We start from the raw sequence: 18697 nt of genomic DNA on the forward strand, positions 1-18697 counted from the left end.
GAAGAAAGGAGAGGAGAGGAAAGGAAAGGAAAGGAAAGGAAGAAAGAAAGAAACAGAAACAAATGGAGAAAAAGAAAGAAAGAAAGAAAAAAGCAAAGAAAGAAAAAAGGGGAAGGGGAAGAAAGAAAGAGAAAAAGAAAAAAGCAAGAAAGAAAGAAAGAGAAAGAAAATGAAAAAGAAGCAAAGGAAAAAGAAAGGAAAGGAAAGAAAGAGAAAATGGAAAGAAAGAGAAAAAAAGAAGAAAGAAAAGAAAGAAGGAAGGAAGAAAAGCAAAGAAACAAACAAACAAAAAGAAAGAAAGAAAGAAAAAAGCAAAGAAAGAAAGAAAAAATGGAAGAGGAAGACAGAAAGAAAAAAAGAAAAAGAAAGAAAAAGAGAAAAAGAAAGAAAATGAAAAAGAAGCAAAGAAAAAAGAAAGAAAGAAAGAAAGAAAAAGTGGAAGAGGAAGAAAGAAAGAGAAAAAGAAAATGAAAAAGAAGCAAAGGAAAAAGAAAGGAAAAAGAAAAGGACAGGAAAGGAAAGAAAGAGAAATGGAAAGAAAGAGAGAAAAGAAAGAAAAGAAAGAAGGAAGGAAGAAAGAAAAGAAAAAAAGAAAAGAAAGAAAAAGCAAAGAAAGAAAGAAAAGTGGAAGAGGAAGAAAGAAAAAGAAAAGAAAGAAAGAGAAAAGAAAATGAAAAGAAGCAAAGAAAAGAAAGAGAAAGAAAGAAAGAAAAGAAAAAAGAGAAAGAAAGAAGAAAGAAAGAAAAGAAAGAAAAGAAAAGAAAGAAAATGAAAAGAAGCAAATAAAAAAGAGAAAGAAAGAAAGAAAGAAAAGTGGAAGAGGAAGAAAGAAAAAGAAAAGAAAGAAAGAGAAAAGAAAATGAAAAGAAGCAAAGAAAAGAAAGAGAAAGAAAGAAAGAAAGAAAGAAAGAAAAGTGGAAGAGGAAGACAGAAAGAGAAAAGAAAAGAAAGAAAAAGAGAAAAGAAAGAAAATGAAAAGAAGCAAAGAAAAAAGAGTAAGAAAGAAAGAAAGAAAGAAAAAGTGGAAGAGGAAGAAAGAAAGAGAAAAAGAAAATGAAAAAGAAGCAAAGAAAAAAAGAGAAAGAAAGAAAGAAAGAAAAAGTGGAAGAGGAAGAAAGAAAGAGAAAAAGAAAATGAAAAAGAAGCAAAGAAAAAAAAGAAAGAAAGAAAGAAAAAAAGAAAAAAGCAAAGAAAGAAAGAAAAAGTGGAAGAGGAAGAAAGAAAGAGAAAAAGAAAAAGAAAGAAAAAGAGAAAGAAAGAAAATGAAAAAGAAGCAAAGAAAGAAAGAAAGAAAGAAAGAAAGAAAATGGAAAGAAAAACCAAACCACTATGCTATTTCTGGCAACTCCTCCCCTCCGCCTCCAAGAGAAGCCCAAGTCCCATCATCCCAGCCAACGTGGCTGGGATCTTCCAGATGGGGAGCGGGGGGGGGGGGCAGCGGTGGCTTATGGGGTCAGGAGGGCTTCCTCACAAAACGTATTAAAAAAATTGCCCTGCAAAATAATTGTACTTTTGAGCAGAACTGGGGATTTTTCCGTCCGGTCCCAAACTTCTCTTTTTGCATGCTGGATGTTTATATATATCTCTATATTTCTATATCTCTATATACAAAATATATATCAACCAAAACTTTCCCAATAACTTCTTTTAAAAATAAAACTCATCGTTTTTCCTCGCCCTGCAGCCAAGAAGGGAGGGGGAAATGTTCCCAAAAATGGCTGTTCTCCAATCAGTAAAAACACCCACAATAATAACTGATCTTCCCTAACTCTTTGGAAATGGAACACAGGTAGTCCTCGACTTACGGCGATTCACTTAGTGACCGTTCAAAGCTACAGCGGGCGATGAAAAAAAAGGGACTTGCGACTGTTTTTCACACAACCGCGTGACCGGCTTAACAACCGCAGGGATTCGCTTAGCAACCGTGGCAAGAAGGGTCGTGAAATGGGGCAAACCTCACTTAACAAATGTCTTGCTTAGCGACGGAAATTTCACGCTCCACTGTGGCTCTCGGTCGAAATGTAAAAGGTGCTGTTTGGGCAGATTTAGCGACAAGATTTGCTGTTATTCTTAAAAAGGCAGCTCCCCTCTTGTTCCGTAGCCCTCCAAGGGAAGATTCACAAAGCCCATCGTTCCCAATTAGTGCCGTGCCAGGCTGGGCAGGATGAAATTCCCAGGAACTCAGGACTTGAACCCTGGGCCCTGCGGTGGCAGCCAAAAAAGCCAATGCAATCCCAGGCTGCATTAACAGAGGGATAGAATCAAGATCATGTGAAGTGTTAATATCGCTTTATAAGGCCTGAGTAAGACCCCAGAAACCCCCAGTCAGCCAAGCTTGTTTTATTTTTCCTCCTACCCCCTACAGTGAAGAGATTGCAGAGGAAGGGATTAGAAGAGAGTAAGCAAACCACAATGGGATATATATCACGTGACGTGTTAGTACCACTTTATAATGCCTTAGTAAGACCCCAGAATTTCCCAGCTTGTTTTATTTTTCCTCCTACCTCCTAAGAAGGAGAGATTGCAGAGGAAGGGATTAGAAGAGAATAAGCAAACCACAATGGGGATACATATCACGTTAGTACCACTTTATAATGTCTTAGTAAGACCCCAGAAATCCCCAGTCAGCCATGCTTGTTTTATTTTTCCTCCTACCCCCTAAAGTGGAGAGATTGCAGAGGAAGGGATTAGAAGAGAATAAGCAAACCGCAATGGGGCTACATATCGTGTGAAGGGTTAATAGCACTTTTTAATGCCTTGGTAAGACCCCAGAATTCCCCATGCCTGTTTTTTTATTTCCTCCTATCCCCTAGAGTGGAGAGATTGCAGAGAAAGGGGATCAGAAGAGAGTAAGGGAACCACAATGGGGATAGATATCATGTGAAGTGTTAATAGCACTTTTTAGTGCCTTGGTAAGGCATACTTGGAATACTCCATCCAGTTTTGGTTGCCACGATATTTAAAAAAAGGATGCTGAGACTCTGGAAAGAGTGCAGAGAAGAGCAATAAGAAGGATTAAGGGACTGGCGGATAAAACATACGAAGAACGGTTGCTGGAATTGGGGCTGTCTAGTTTAGTGAAAAGAAGGACTAAGGGTGACCTGGTAGCAGCCTTCCAATATCTGAGGGGCTGCCCCAAAGAAGAGGGGGGGTCCACCTGTTCTCCGAAACACCAGAAGGCAGGCCAACAGAATAAGAATAAGGGAAGGGACCTTGTAGGTCATCTAGTCCAACCCCCCCCATAGGACAAGAAGCAACAGATGTAGAATTCAGGAGAAATTTCCCGATTGTGAGGACAATTCACCTTCTGGTGGAACTACCTGCCACCAGAAGTTGCGGACGCTCCCACGCTGGAGGCTTTTAAGAAATTACTGGAGAGCAGTTTGCCTGAAATGCTATATAGAGTCCTCTTGCTTGAGCAGGGAGCGGGGGAGGGTTGGGCTAGAAGACCTCCAAGGTTCCCTTCCAATTCTGTTCTTCCACCCCCTGTGGCCGGCCACCTCTGCTTCTCTCCAGGCCTGCTAGGTTGCCGTGAGCTCTGTTGATTTCCCAACCATCCCCTTGGGACGTGCCATGGGGGCAGCGGTCAGGACACCCCCCCCACCACACCCGGGCCGATTGGCTTCTCGAAACCACTGGGAAAGGACACGCAAAAGCCGCCTTCCTCCTCCGAGGGAACCGATCCAAGCCTTCCCTTGGCAGCAGTCCTGGGAATCTGGCTTTCCGGGATCAGCTGATCCCGAGGTCTGGGTGCCGGGAAGCGGCCACGCCTGGGGTAGCCAGCCAGCCAGCCAGGCCCTTGCCTAGCCTGGAAGGTTGTGGCGGCACTTGGCCGCTCTCCAAGACAGGGCGGGCATGCCTGGCCCCTCCACGGCTCCTGCCCAGCTTCCTCAATCCCTTGCACAATCTGACTTTGGCTTACTTTGGCAACCCATTCGTCTGCTCTCGGGCCAGGAAGCTGAGGAGGGAGGAAGGCCTCGGGGTGGGTGGGCTGGCAGGCAGGAGAGGCCCCTTCCCCTGCTGCAGTAGGCACCCGAGACCCACCCACGCGGTGCTGCGGGCACAACCAGAGCTCTGCAGCCGGGAGACGCCAGAGTCCAGATGCTGCTGGTTCCTTCTGCCAGGCGGTGACTTGGGGGTGGGGAGGGGAGATCGGTCATGTCTGGGGGTCCTCCTGACCCCTCGGGGGACCCTTGCCACGCAAACCCTTCTGGATCTGCGGCGGAGCCTAGCCCTAAACCGGGCACCCCCCTAGGCGAAGGCTGCGGTTGCAAGCCTAGAATTATCTGGGAGGCCAATTTGGGGGGGCCTAGCCCTCCACTTTTGGGGACTCGGGGGGTCCCAGATTTGGGCCCTGTGGGGCAAGAAGCCCCCAAGGAGAAGCTTAGCTCGGGGAAGAAAGCGGAAAGAACGATGCCTGTCAAGATTTGGAGGGGGGTGTTAAGCCCCTTCCCGGGGCTGGATTCCTGGGGGCTGAGGCAGCAGCGCCCCCCAACCCCCTGGGCCGTCGTGGGGGTCCTGGCGGTGGGTCTTCTGGCCTGTCTCTTCGTGCTGTTCAGCATCCAAGCCAGTCTGGAAAGCTTGAGAGAGGAGCTGGCGGCGCTGCGGAGAGAAGGGGTGTGCCAGGCCACCGGGACGGACGACAACCGGGAGGCCCCCGACTCACGGCAGGTAGGAGAGGAGGGGGAGGCTCTGCCAAAGGCGGGTTGGGCCCCTCGGCCCTTGGGGGCTCCAGAGGGGCCCCTGACATTCCCCTTCCCCATTTGTGCAGTTCTGGACCGATATTAAATACATCTTCGGTCGTGCCCCGAAAGGGATTTTGCAGAGCAGAAACCCAGTTCAGGATCCATAAGGCACCCCCAGAGAATAAGATCGCAAATCCGCCCATCATCCCCAGCCGGCCAGGGAGGGCGGCGGCGGCGGCAGGGGGGGGAATAAGATGGGAGGTGGAATCTGATACAGTCGCTTGGAGCCAAAAGGGGCTTTGGACAGCCAATCGTATTTTCTTGCTGCGAGCCAAGTTTATCTTGGCTTCACTTAAAATTCCCCGTTTCCCAGAAATGTGGGGACGGAGAGGTCCTGGGGGGCCAAGTGAGCCTGTGGAGGGGGGAGAGGGAGGGGGGCATTTTTCTGAATGGGACGGGGAAAGATCTTAAAGCGGGGGGGGGGTGGGATTTCACTTGTCCTCCTGCTATTTCGCGAACTCTGCAAACTTTCAGATGAGGTGCTTTTACATTTCCCGTTCGTCGTCGTTTTTTTTAAAATTCCCCTTACACCTTACGAGAAAAAGGAAACCAAAAAAAATTATTATTATTATTGCACAATTATTTGTCTCTCCGTTTCTTTGATTTTGGCGGAATGGGCAGATTCTTCTCTTTTCTGCAAATTCCGTAAAATGAATGATATCCTTAAGCCCTTTAATACAGGGGTCTCCAACCTTGGCAACTTTAAGCCTGGTGGACTTCAACTCCCAGAATTCTGTATTCTGTATTCTGGGAGTTGAAGTCCTCCAGGCTTAAAGTTGCCAAGGTTGGAGACCCCTGCTCTAATATATCTCCCACCCTCAGAATGCAAAGAGGCAGTGGGGGAGAGAATGAGGGGAAAAAACACTCTGCACATGGGCAGAGGGAAGTCACTGTCCGTGTTTTAAGAGCGGCACGTAGCCAGCAGAAAATCAAGGAGCCCTCAAAACCAGCCAGTTCTCGTCTTCCTTATCTCCTTCCAGTTTCTTTTTTTCTTTTTAAACTTTCTCTTCTGGTGCTTCGGAAGACAAATAAAATAAATTTTAAAAACAAACAAATAGATTTCATTCACGCCGGAAGCCGCTTCTAATCCTCCCCAGGTGCAAAATTTCTCTCCAGGGCCAGAAATAAGACACTTCCCCAAAAAGAACGGCCAACTTTTTCTGGACTCCCTCTGCTCCTTCTGTGCGGTAGGAGGTAGATACAGCTGGTCCTCGATTTACGACCGCCATTCGAGAGAGCCGACATTCCCCTGGTTAAGCGAGGCGGTTAAATTAAGTGAGTTCTGCCCCGTTTTGTCGCCTTTTTTTGGCCACCGTCGTTCAATGAATCACGCGGTCGTTTAAGCGAATCGTGGACGTCGCTGATCGGAAGGTTTTCAATTCAAGTGAGTGGCGGTGGAGGGCTGGACTAGATGACCTCTAAGGTCCCTTCCCACTCTGTGCATCTTGTTAAAGGTCGCCAGAGGCAGGGGTGAAATTCAGCCGTTCCCGAACGCGCCGACGTTCGATTGAGGTCTTTCTTTTGGTTTCAGAGGGATGTTGGTGGCCCGGTGCCCCCCGAGCGAAGGACGAGACGGACAAGGGATGTGGGGAAGACACCTCAGGACCTGCTCGCACGTCCCCGCAGTGAGTAGATCGTTGTTGTGTCTGCGGGCCCCCCCCCGAGCCGGGCCCCCTGCCAGAAAGTGACTTGGAAAGTGAGGGGGAAGGGCCGTCAGGACTTACCTCCGGAGCACCGGCTTCCCTGGCTCAGCTCCAGGAGCCAGAGGCAGGCCAGGTGGAGGAGATAACGAGGCCTCCGTCCCCTGACTCTTTCCTCCCCCCAGGCCACACCTTCAGACCCAGCTGATGGCAATCAGGCCTGGCTGGACCCTAAGTTTCATAGGCAGGAGAGGCGGGAACAACAGAAGCAGGGGTGGGGCAGGCCTAGGAAGTGCTGAGTCATGGAGCCACACCCCACAGGATATAAAAGCAGCAAGGGCTGCTATGCCTCTTCGTAGCAGGCAAATCAACTGCTTAACTAAGAGCTGAAGTACTGTTTGACTCATCGGCGTTGAGGGAGATAACAGAGACACTTGGCAGACGCTTGCTGTTTTGCTGCCAGAGCTGATAGTGCCGGCTAATTAAGCCATCGCTCGGACGGAGGCGAAGGGGGGTACTTTGAAGGAACAACATAGAGAAAATATATCTTAGCATTGTCTACTACATTGTGTGTGTGTTTGTGTATAGGGGTGTGTTTAGGACAGGGACTGCCCCGCGCATGTCGTGGCTTCAATCCGGCACCATGTCTGAGTAACGTCTGTCAATTTAAGCCCAAGTAAGGTCTTACCACCCACACCCACAAACTCAAATAACCGAATAACAGAGTTGGAAGGGACCTTGGAGGTCTTCTAGCCCACCCCCACCCCACCCCTGCTCAAACAGGAGACCCTAAACCATTTCAGACAAATAGATATCCGGGCTCTTCTTCAAAACCTCCAGGGTTGGAGCATTCGCAACTTCTGTTCCCGCGATAATGGAATGGAATAAAACGAGTAGGAAAGGACCTTAGAGGTCATCTAGCCCAACCCCCTGCTCAGTCAAAAAAAACCTTATACCATCCCCGATTAACATGGTTGTCCGGTCTCTTCTTAACAACCTCCAGTGATGGAGCCTCCACAGCTTCTGGTGGCAAGTTGTTCCACTGGTTAATTTTTCTCACTTTTTCTCCTTAATGAGTTTCCATCCGTTGCGTCTTGTCCTGCCTTCAGGTGCTTTGGAGAATAGCTTGAAACCCCCCCCCTTTCTTTGGGGCAGCAGCCCCTCAAATGCTGGAAAACTGCCAATATGTCCCCCCAAAGTCCTTCTTTTTATTAATTAGGGGAAGTTTTGTTATTTGATTCTATTATCAAACCTCAGAGCCGGGACAAATCTTTGCAGTTTATAATGTAATAAAAGTAAAAAACAGGCATGCCATTAAAAGCAGACTGGGTAAAAGAACAGATACCACAACATTAGTGCAAGGAACCACAATCGGTGTCGACCCAGGCAACCCAACGGCGTGGTGCCGACTTAACAGGTGCCCGTCGGCAAAGCACCCGAAGGCAGGAGAAGAAGCAGCGGATGGAGACCCATCAAGGAGAGAAGCAAGCTGGGAATGAAGGAGAAACTTCCTAACGAGGAGAACAATTAACCAGCGGAACAGCTGGCCACCGGAAGTTGTGGGTGCTCCATCGTTGGAGGTTTTTAAAAGGAGATTGGACAACCCTTTGTCTGAAATGGGATAGGGTTTCCTGCTTGAGCAGGGGGCTGGACTAGGAGACCTCCGAGGTCCCTTCCAACTCTGTTATTCTCTTCTTCTTCTCCCATTCTGTCATTCTTTTGTTATTTTGTTATTCTTCTGCTTTCTCTACTTCTTCTTCTCCTCTTCTTCTATTCTTGTTATTCTCTTATTCTTCTCTTATTCTTCTCTCATTCTTTTATTCTATTATTCTTCTGTTATTCTTTTATTCTATTATTCTTCTGTTATTCTTTTATTCTGTTATTTTCTCATTCTGTCATTCTTTTATTCTCTTATTCTTCTATTCTTCTGTTATTCGATTCTGTTATTTTCTTATTCTTCTGTTATTCTCTCATTCTGTTATTCTATTCTTCTGTTATTGTTATTCTGTTATTCTTCTGTTATTCTCTCATTCTGTTCTTCTGTTCTTCTATTCTGTTATTGTTATTCTGTTATTCTGTTCTGTTATTCTCTTATTCTTCTGTTATTCTCTCATTCTGTTATTCTATTCTTCTATTCTGTTATTCTGTTATTCTTCTGTTATTCTCTCATTCTGTTATTCTGTTATTCTATTCTGTTATTCTGTTATTCGATTCTGTTATTCTGTTATTCTATTCTGTTATTCTGTTATTTTTCTGTTATTCTTTCATTCTGTTATTCTGTTCTTCTATTCTGTTATTGTTATTCTGTTATTCTGTTATTCTATTCTTCTGTTATTCTATTCTGTTATTCTGTTATTCTGTTATTCGATTCTGTTATTCTATTATTTTTCTGTTATTCTCTCATTCTGTTATTCTGTTCTTCTATGCTGTTCTTCTCTTATTCTTCTGTTCTTCTCTCATTCTGTTCTTCTATTCTTCTGTTATTGTTATTCTGTTATTCTATTCTTTTATTCTCATATTCTTCTGTTATATTATTATTCTTTTGTTATTCCCTTATCCTTCTGTTATTATCTTCTTTTTTTTTATTCTCTTACCCTTCTGTTATTCTCCTCTCAACAGTCTTGCAGAAGGAGGCCAAGTCAATGCCAGCCCTGTCTTTGACACCAATGGAGCCACCTCTGCGGGTCCCTCCCCCCCCCAAACTCTTTTTCGATCACGAACCCCAACCTGTAACACCCCACGCAAACACACACAACCAAGAATTGCACGCACCCTCAAAAGCGACAAATTTCGCGCGTGCCAAATCCAGGCAGCTAAACTTTTGCAACAGAGCGAATCCGAGCGCAGGAGCAAAAATTCACCGGGTGAAGAAGTGGGGAAGTGAAAGTGAGAGTTAAAGACAAGGACGTTGTGTCCTTGTGTGTACCCAGCCCTCCCGGAGTTGTGACGTTCAACAAAGGCCTGTGGGGAAAAAAACTGTCAACCACAGGGCTTCCAATATTGTCTCTGGAAGAAAGTTTTAAACATCAAATGAATTTTCATCAAACGGAGCAGGTCGTTTAGCACAAATTGGGCCAGGTTTTGCAATTTTGCAGAGTTTAAATATTTTTTTTGGGGGGGGGGGCTGGGGTGAGGTTACTGTGGCTTGTGTCAGCCATCTACAGCAGGGGTCTCCAACCTTGGCAACTTTAAGCCTGGAGGGTTTTTTTTCTCCCACATTTTGTTGCTACCAGTTTGGCGCCTGCGCATGCGCCCGGCCACAAAACCGTGCCTAAATAGGACACGGTAGTTGGGTGGGTACTGCTAATCTCCACCTCTGAAGACCAACCTCTGCATATGACCCCTGGATACCGCAACCGTCGTAAATATGAATGCGTTGCCAAGCCTCTGAAGGGTGATCAAGTGACTATTGGGATGCTGGAACCGTCGTTAAGTAGGGAAAAACGGTCACAAGTGACTTTTCTCAGCGCCGTTGTCACTTTCAACGGTCACTACACGGGCTGTTGTAAGTCGAGGACTACCTGTATTGAATTGTCCAGCCATTTTTTAGCCCACATTTTAACCGGCTTATTCATTTAGCTTGTGGGTAATTTTTCACTTTGCTGAAATCAAGGTATATTATGTCGACCGCGTTCCCACCGTCTATTAAGCAAGTTACCCGATCAAAAAAATAAGTTAGTTCTTGTCCTATCCAGGCTGAATTCTGGGAAAGCCTTGTCGGCCTGGGGAATTCTGGGATTTGAAGAAAGCCTTCCTGTTAAAGACTACTTCAGCTTTAATTGCAATAATACCAGAGCAACTAATAGATTTAAACTTAATGTCAACCGCTTTAATCTAGATTGCAGAAAATATGACTTCTGTAACAGAATCATCAGTGCTTGGAATACTTTACCTGACTCTGTGGTTTCTTCCCATAATCCTAAAAGTTTTATCCAAAAACTTTCTACTATTGACCTCACCCCATTCCTAAGAGGACCATAAGGGGCGTGCATAAGCGCACAAACGTGCCTACCGTTCCTGTCTTATTGTTTTTTTTTCTTTTCTTCTTCCTATATATATGCTTATATATACTATATAATCTTTTTGTATGATACCTACATATATTGTTGTGACAAAATAAATAAATAAAATAAATAAATAAAAGACTGGACTGGGGTCAAAAAAGAATACCATGGTCATACAAAGTTCGTGTAACCGTGAGAAATATGGTTTTAAGGGGTTATTATTCCCTGTGCTGGGCTCAACCTGAGAGGATTCACAGCAGCCATAAAGGAGAAGACAGTGTTCCTGAGCACATGCAGAGGGCTTTGTTCATGTTGTCAGTTAAATACCATGATTTAATTTTATTTTATAATTTTTTTCAATTCCCCCAAAAATTAAAATACAAAACGCCATTTTGAAAAAACACCATGACATTAAAAAGGGAAAGGTGCAATAAATACGGAGTAGCACAGTGATGGCTAACCATTTTGCCATTGCGTGCCAGGATGGGGGAGGGGGTGGTGTGTGCGTGTGCCCACACCCATAATTCTATGCGCCCTGCCCCTGTGCATGCGCATGCGACCCCCCCACACACACACTCCCCCTGCTTCTGGCACGCGATGGCCCAGTAGGCCTGTTTTTCTCTCTCACCAGGCTCCAGAGCCTTTCTAGGAGACTGGGGAGGACGAAAACGGACTTCCCCACACACCCGGAGGCCCTCCGGAGGCCAGAAATGGCCCGTTTGCCAACTTCCAGTGGGACCAAAAGGCCTGTTTTTTTGCTGTCCCCAGCCTCCAGAGCCTTTCTAGGAGTCTGGGGAGGCCGAAAATGGTCCGTTTGCCAACTTCCGGTCCCACCGGAGCTGAGCTCGCGTGCCCACCGATATGGCTACCCTTGCCACCTGTGGCACGTGTGCCATAGGCTCGCCATAATGGGAGTAGCACATGGGAGTAGCACATGCCGAGGTGCTGTCCCGGTGTTTGAAGGCCGTACGGGTCTGGATGGGGAGAAACAGACTCAAGCTCAATCCCTCCAAGACGGAGTGGCTGTGGATGCCGGCACCCCAATACAGTCAGCTGCAGCCACAGCTGACTGTTGGAGGCGAGTTATTGGCCCCAAAGGATAGGGTGCGCAACTTGGGTGTTCTCCTGGATGCACGGCTGTCGCTTGAAGATCATTTGGCGGCCGTCTCCAGGAGGGCCTTCCACCAGGTTCGCCTGGTTCGGCAGTTGCGCCCCTTCCTCGATCGGGATGCCTTGTGCACAGTCACTCATGCTCTCGTTACCTCTCGCCTGGATTATTGCAATGCTCTCTACATGGGGCTCCCCTTGAGATGCACTCGGAGGCTTCAGTTGGTCCAGAATGCAGCTGCACGGGTGATAGAGGGAGCTTCACGTAGCTCCCATGTAACACCAATCCTGCGCAGACTGCACTGGCTACCTGTGGCCTTCCGGGTGCATTTCAAGGTTCTAGTTACCACCTTTAAAGCGCTCCATGGCTTGGGACCTGGGTACTTACGGGATCGCCTGCTGTTACCACATGCCTCCCACCGACCCGTACGCTCTCACAGAGAGGGACTCCTTAGGGTGCCGTCCGCCAAACAATGTCGGCTGGCGGCCCCCAGGGGAAGATCCTTCTCTGTGGGGGCTCCCACACTCTGGAACGAACTTCCCCCTGGTTTACGCCAAATACCTGACCTTCGGACCTTTCGCCGCGAACTGAAAACATATTTGTTTGTTCGCGCGGGGCTTTCTTAAATTGTTTAGATTTTAAATTTAATTGTTATTTAAGTTTTAAATTGGGTTTTTTTTTAGATTATATATTTTAATTTATCGGCCTAACTGTATAATAAGTTTTTAAATTTATTTTTAATTGTACATTGTTTATTTTTATCTTGGCTGTACACTGCCCTGAGTCCTTCAGGAGAAGGGCGGTCTAGAAATCTAATAAAATAAATAAATAAATAATAATACACGCATATTGCCCTGCCGAGTTGAACACTGATTAATACATTACAGCAACATTAATTTCCCACACTTTGAAAAACGGGCTCCGAAGAATTTGAAATATGAAACGACGAAATCTATTGACAAATGGGGAACCCGCCATCCCTATAATATTCCCCATTATTGACAACTCTGTTTGCTCTCCCTAGGAAAACATTCGGTCTTGCATTTGGTCCCCGCTCGTCATTCCAACAACGGTGAGTAGCAGATTTTGTTCAAGGAGGAATAAAATAGTATTATTTATTACATTGATAAAGCCATACCTCTCTCTCTTGCGCGTGAGACTCTGGGCGACGCACACAGCTAAATGAAGTTTTTTTTTTAAAAAAAATCATAATTTCTACCAATTATGCTACATTTAAATGCAATAATTAAAAGACAGAGGAGATACCCAGGCCAATTACAATTACAATCACAATTACAATTACAATCACAATTGCAATTGCAATTACAATTGCAATACACCTGTGTGGATTAAAACTGATTTTCAGCAGATCAACCCAAGTTGGAAAAAAATAATTAAATGGCATTCACCCTCTTAGTGGGCAGCTCCAGAGTGGCCAGCTCTGATATAATCCCCCCTTGCTGGAACTCTCTGGACATTTTCCCCCGCCCCCTGGAACCATCTCCTCTTCTCCTTCCTCCTCCACAAACCCCACCCTCTTCTAGCACTGATGGCGTTCCCTAGTTGGGTCACGAAATGTCAGCAAGAAAACCATCAGAGAGCAACGTGGACCCCATAATCCTCTTCCTTGTTCTTCTTCTCCTTCTCCTCCTCTTCCTCCTCTTTGCAAACTCCACTCCCTCTTTAGCACTGATGACGTTCCTTAGTCAGGTCAGGAAACGTCTGGAAGAAAACCACCAAGCTCGGAGAATAACAGAATAGCAAGAGTTGGAAGGGACCTTGGAGGTCTTCTAGCCCAACCCCCTGCTCAGGCAGGAAAGAAATTCTGTACCATTCCTCCTCCCTCACCCTCCTCTCCACAAACCCCATTCCTTTTTAGCATTGATAATGTTCCCTAGTTGGGTCATGAAACGTCTACAAGAAAACAACCAAGGATCAGAGAGCACCAAGGACCCCACAGTAGTTTCCTTCCTTCCTTCCTTCCTTCCTTCCTTCCTTCCTTCCTTCCTTCCTTCCTTCCTTCCTTCCTTCCTTCCTTCCTTCCTTCCAGCACTGATGATGTTCTCTAGTTGGGTCATGAAATGTCTGCAAGAAAACAACCAAGCTCAAAGAACAACCAGAACCCACCACCACCACCACCACCTCTTCTTCTTCTTCTTCTTCTTCTTCTTCTTCTTCTTCTTCTCCTCCTCCTCCTCCTCCTCCTCCTCCTCCTCCTCTTCCCACCTCTTTCTCCTCATCCTCTTCTTCTTCTCCTCCCCCTCTCTCCCCCTCCTCCTCTTCTTCTCCCTCTCCCTCCTCTTCCTCCTCTTCTTCCTCTTCCTCCTCCTCTTCTCCTCTTCTCCTCCTCCTCCTCTCCTCCTCCTCTTCTTCTCCTCCTCCCCTCCTTCCCCTCCTCCTCTTCCTCTTCTTCTTCTCCTCCTCTCCTCTCCTCTTCCTCTTCTTCCTCCTCTCCTCCTCTTCCTCCTCTTCTTCTCCTCCTCCTCCTCTTCCTCCTCTTCTTCCTCTTCTTCTCCTCCTCCTCCTCTTCCTCCTCCTCCTCCTCCTTCTTCCTCCTCCTCCTCCTCCTCCTCCTCTTCCTCCTCCTCCTCTTCCTCCTCCTTCTTCTCCTCCTCCTCCTCTTCCTCCTCTTCTTCTTCTCCTCCTCCTCCTCCTCCTCCTCTTCTCTCCTTCTCCTCCTCTTTCTCCTCCTCCTCTTTCTCCTCCTTCTCCTCTTCCTCCTCTTCCTCCTCTTCTCCTCCTCCTCCTCCTCCTCTTCCTCCTCTTCTTCCTCCTCTTCTCCTTCTTCCTCTTCTCCTCCTCCTCCTCCTCTCTCCCCTCCCTCAGGAATGTCATTTGCAAAGCTTCTGGCTGTAATGTCCCCAATTAGCCGTTGGCTCCTGGGGAAAAGAGGCTCCCTAGAGAGATCAAAGGAATAAAATGAAATGTTTTGAGAGGGAGGGCCAAAGTGGGGGGAGGACTGGGGAGGAAGCGGCCTGAGTGAAGCTCTCTCCTGGGTCAGGGCCCAGCCTCACCACTTGGACTTCTGCCTGCCCTGCTCAAGGCTCAGGACAAAGGCAGGCAGGGCTCAGGTGCGGATGGGGGGGGGGTGGATGGGGGGACAAGGGGGTGTTGCGATCTGACCCCGGCTTTCCTCCCCTCCCCCCACAGAGGAGGGCGATGCCACGGAGATCTGGTGGGCCCCTTTCCTGCAGCAGGGCCGGGCCCTGGAGCCCAGCGGGCAAGATGTGGTGGTCAAACACACCGGCCTCTACTTCGTTTACAGCCAGGTGAGTGGGGGAGGACGCCTCCTGGGGAGGGAAGGGAGGGAGGAAGGGGTGGAGGAAGGAGAGAAGGGAAGGGAAGGGACGAAGGAAGGGAGGGAGGAAGGAAGCGGGAAGGAAGGAAAGGAAAGGAAAGGAAAGGAAAGAAGGAAGGAAGGAATGGAGGAAGGAAAGTGGAGGAAGGAAGGAGAGAAAGGAAGGGAAGGGAGGAAGGAAGAGAGGGAGGGAGGGAGGGAGAGCGGGAGGAGAGATGGGAAGGAAGGAAGTGGGAAGGGGAAGGAAGGAAAAGAAAAGAAAGAAGGAAGGAAAGGAAAACGAAAGAAGGAAGGAAGGAGGAAGGAGAGTGGACGAAGGAAGAGAGGAGGGAGGGAGGAGGCAGGAGGAGAGATGGGAAGGAAGGAAGCGGAAGGAAGGAGGAAGGAAAGGGGGAAGGAGGAGGAAGGAAAGGAAGGAAAGGAAAGGAAAGAAGGAAGGAATGGAGGAAGGAGAGTGGAGGAAGGAAGGAGAGAAAGGAAGGGAAGGGAGGAAGGAAGAGAGGGAGGGAGGGAGGGAGAGCGGGAGGAGAGATGGGAAGGAAGGAAGTGGGAAGGGGAAGGAAGGAAAAGAAAAGAAAAGAAAGGAAGGAAGGAAAGGAAAACGAAAGAAGGAAGGGAAGGAGGAAGGAGAGTGGACGAAGGAAGAGAGGGAGGGAGGGAGGGCAGGAGGAGAGATGGGAAGGAAGGAAGCGGGAAGGAAGGAAAGGAAAGGAAAGGGGGGAAGGAGGGAGGAAGGAAAGGAAGGAAGGAAAGGAAAGGAAAGAAGGAAGGAATGGAGGAAGGAGAGTGGAGGAAGGAAGGAGAGAAAGGAAGGGAAGGGAGGAAGGAAGAGAGGGAGGGAGGGAGGGAGAGCGGGAGGAGAGATGGGAAGGAAGGAAGTGGGAAGGGGAAGGAAGGAAAAGAAAGAAAGGAAAGGAAGGAAGGAAGGAAAGGAAAACAAAAAAGAAGGAAGGAAGGAGGAAGGAGAGTGGACAAAGGAAGAGAGGGAGGGAGGGAGGGCAGGAGGAGAGATGGGAAGGAAGGAAGCGGGAAGGGGAAGGAAGGAAGGAAAGGAAAAGAAAAGAAAAGAAGGAAGAAAGGAAGGAAAGAAAAGGAAAAGAAAGAAGGAAGGGAAGGAGGAAGCAGAGTGGAGGAAGGAAGGAGAGAAAGGAAGGGAGGAAGGATGGAAGGAAAGGCAAGGAAAGGAAAAGAAAAAAGAAAAGAAAAGGAAGGAGGAAAGGAAAAGAAAGAAGGGAGGGAGGGAGGAAGGATGGAAGGAAAGGAAGGGGAGGGGGATGAGAAGGGAAGGAAGAAAGGAAGGAAGGAGAAAGAAGGGAACTGGAGGGAAAAAGGGCATTTTTTCCCCCTCCTCTCTTCCACAGCTGGACAATCTCAGGGCCCTTTCCCAGTTTTCCTTGAGCGATTCCTTCAGCCAAGGAAAACCAACCACACCCAGATTCCCACACTCGGTTGTGTGAAATTGCCACTCTTTCGTCCTGGGCTCAAGGGAGTCGGGAGGGGAAGGTGCTTCTTGGCCTCCTGGCTGGTTCTAGTCCCGCAGATCTCCCCGGAGATGCGACGGACATAAAACCGAAGTGGGGAATGTCAGACGGGATTCCCTGCGGGCTCGGCTCAGCAGGGATCTTAATTAGAGACCAATTAGCTTCCCCCTGATTGCAAGGATTAATTTTTCCCCTGGGAAGCATTCGAAAAGAAAAAAAGCTGGGGAAAAAATCCTTGCCGATATTCACCGAGTCCTCGACTTACGTCGACGATCGGGAGTAGAATTTCCATTGCTAAGCAGGGCAGCGGTTAAGCAAGCCTCGCCTCCTTATACGACCTTTTTTTTTTGGCCACGGCCGTTAAGTGAATCGGCTCCAGCCGTTAAGCAGATCGCATGGTCGTTAAGTGAATCATATGGACGTCGGGTGCGAGAAGCCGGCCGGGAAGGTTGCCAATGGGGATCATGAGCGTCTGCGACCGTCGTAAATAAGCATCGGTCGCCAAGCTGCTGAATTTTGATCACGTAATAGCGGGGCGACGGTCGTAACTGCGGGGACTGAGGGCCAATCCCCACTTTTTCAGTGTTGCCCCTTTGAACGGTCGCTAAAGGGACGGCCGTAGGTCGAGGACTCCCTGTATTCTGCCTCAGAAGTGACTACATGAAGTCCTCGACATATGACCGTAATGGAGCCTTCCCATAACGGTCGTATGTTACCGTTAGCAGAGGGGAAATTTTTGGAAACGAGTCGTTAGGGACACTACAAATGGCCCGGAAAGCAGTGGCCACGTCGCTGAGCGCCCAGAATTCGAACACGTGACCACAGAAGACACCTAACCGTCAGAACTTTGAATCCAGGTCACAAGTAGAAGTAGTCCTTGGCTTACAACTGTTCATTTTTGTGACCGTTAGGAGTTACGACGGCACTGAAAAAAGGAACTTAGGACCGGGTTTGCTAGTTACGACCTTTGTGGCATTCCCCGTGATCAAAATTCTGGGAATGGGCTCACACTTATGACCATCGCTGTGTATCCCAAGGTTGCGCGATCCACTTTTGCGACCATCAGAGAAGCGAGCTCGACCCCCTCCCCCCCCACCCACACCCAAGCAGGAGAGCCTGGTCATAGGATCAGAATTCAGATGCTTGACAACTGACTCGTATTTATGACGGTTGCAGGGTTACGCGATCCCCTTTTGCGCCCTTCCCACAAGCAATGTCGAAAGGAGAAGCCAAATTCACTTCAGTGGGTCTCTCTTAACAGCGGTGGCCAGGAAGGCCATAAAAAGGGGGCAAAACTCACTCTGTCTGGCTTAGCCACGAACAGTTTGGGCTCCATTGTGGCCGTAAGGCGAGGACTCCCTGTAACGCCAGCCCAGTTCCTAATTCTTCATTCTGTTTTAGTAAAAAAGAAGATTTTGAAGTCAGAGAGGGAGCGAGTCAGCTAGAGGAAGGGCGGAAAGACACCATATATATGAAAAAAAATTTGAGATTATCCAAGCAACGATAAACGAAATAATGCTTTTGAAAAAGGGCATTTTAGAAATAATGTTTTTGAAAAGGGCATTTCAGAAAAGAAGCAAAGATTTTTGGGTCCCGTTGTGGCTTCGGGGCATAAACAAAGGAAGCCAATTATAAATTGACGAAGAAGGGTGACAAGATACACAAAGAATTCAAATATCTTTAATCTGTTGTTGTTTTGCTAAGCTGCAACTCTGGGGCAAAGCTGATAAAGTTAGTTGGGCCAACTTTACCTTGGAAACGTCGCTTGGCTGCTTGCAAAAGAATGGTTTTATAAGGCAGTCCTCAGCTTACGGATGAAAAAAAGACGACTTATGACCTGTCCTCGCATTTACGTCCATTTGAGCATTCTAACAGTCACCTGATCAAAATTCTTGGCAACTGGCATATATTTAGGAGGGTTGCATATTCTCATCAGGGTCATGTGAGTGCCTTTTGCGACCTCCCTGCAGAGCTTCTGGCAAAAAAAGTCAATGATTCACTTAATGACCCATGATTCGTTTAACAACGATTATGATCCACTTAACGACAGTAATTTTTTATTGTATTTAATGAAGGTTGCAGGGTCCCCGGGTCACGTGATCGCCATTTGCAACTTTCCTGGACGGTTTCCAACAAGGAAAGTCAATGGGGGAAATCCAGATTCACTTAATGACCCAATGATTCATTTAACAACGATAAAGTTAACAACAGTAATTTTTTTATTGTATTTAATGAAGGCTGGAGTCTCCCAGGGTCACGTGATCACCGTTGTTTTGCTTCTGGCAAACATAGTCATTGGCGGGGGGGGGAGCCTGATTCACTTAATGACCCAATGATTCACTTAACAACCATAACAATGATTCACTTAATAACAATGTTTGTATGATTGGATTTCACATTAAGTTGGACTGGCTTAACGAG

The 18697-nt window shown here is 47.3% G+C and overlaps 1 protein-coding gene across 1 annotated transcript in view; it reads left to right on the forward strand.

The window, feature by feature from the left end:
• Window positions 1–18697, forward strand: part of TNFSF12 (TNF superfamily member 12) — a 53989-nt gene that overhangs the window by 26424 nt on the left and 8868 nt on the right. Inside the window, exons 9-12 of the mRNA XM_058180366.1 lie at window positions 4142–4671; window positions 6277–6370; window positions 12522–12569; window positions 14648–14766. Of these exons, the coding sequence (XP_058036349.1) occupies window positions 4142–4671; window positions 6277–6370; window positions 12522–12569; window positions 14648–14766 (791 nt within the window). The remainder of the gene's footprint in view (window positions 1–4141; window positions 4672–6276; window positions 6371–12521; window positions 12570–14647; window positions 14767–18697) is intronic.

The sequence above is a fragment of the Ahaetulla prasina genome, chromosome 4, assembly GCF_028640845.1.
Source record: "Ahaetulla prasina isolate Xishuangbanna chromosome 4, ASM2864084v1, whole genome shotgun sequence".
NCBI lineage: Eukaryota > Metazoa > Chordata > Lepidosauria > Squamata > Colubridae > Ahaetulla > Ahaetulla prasina.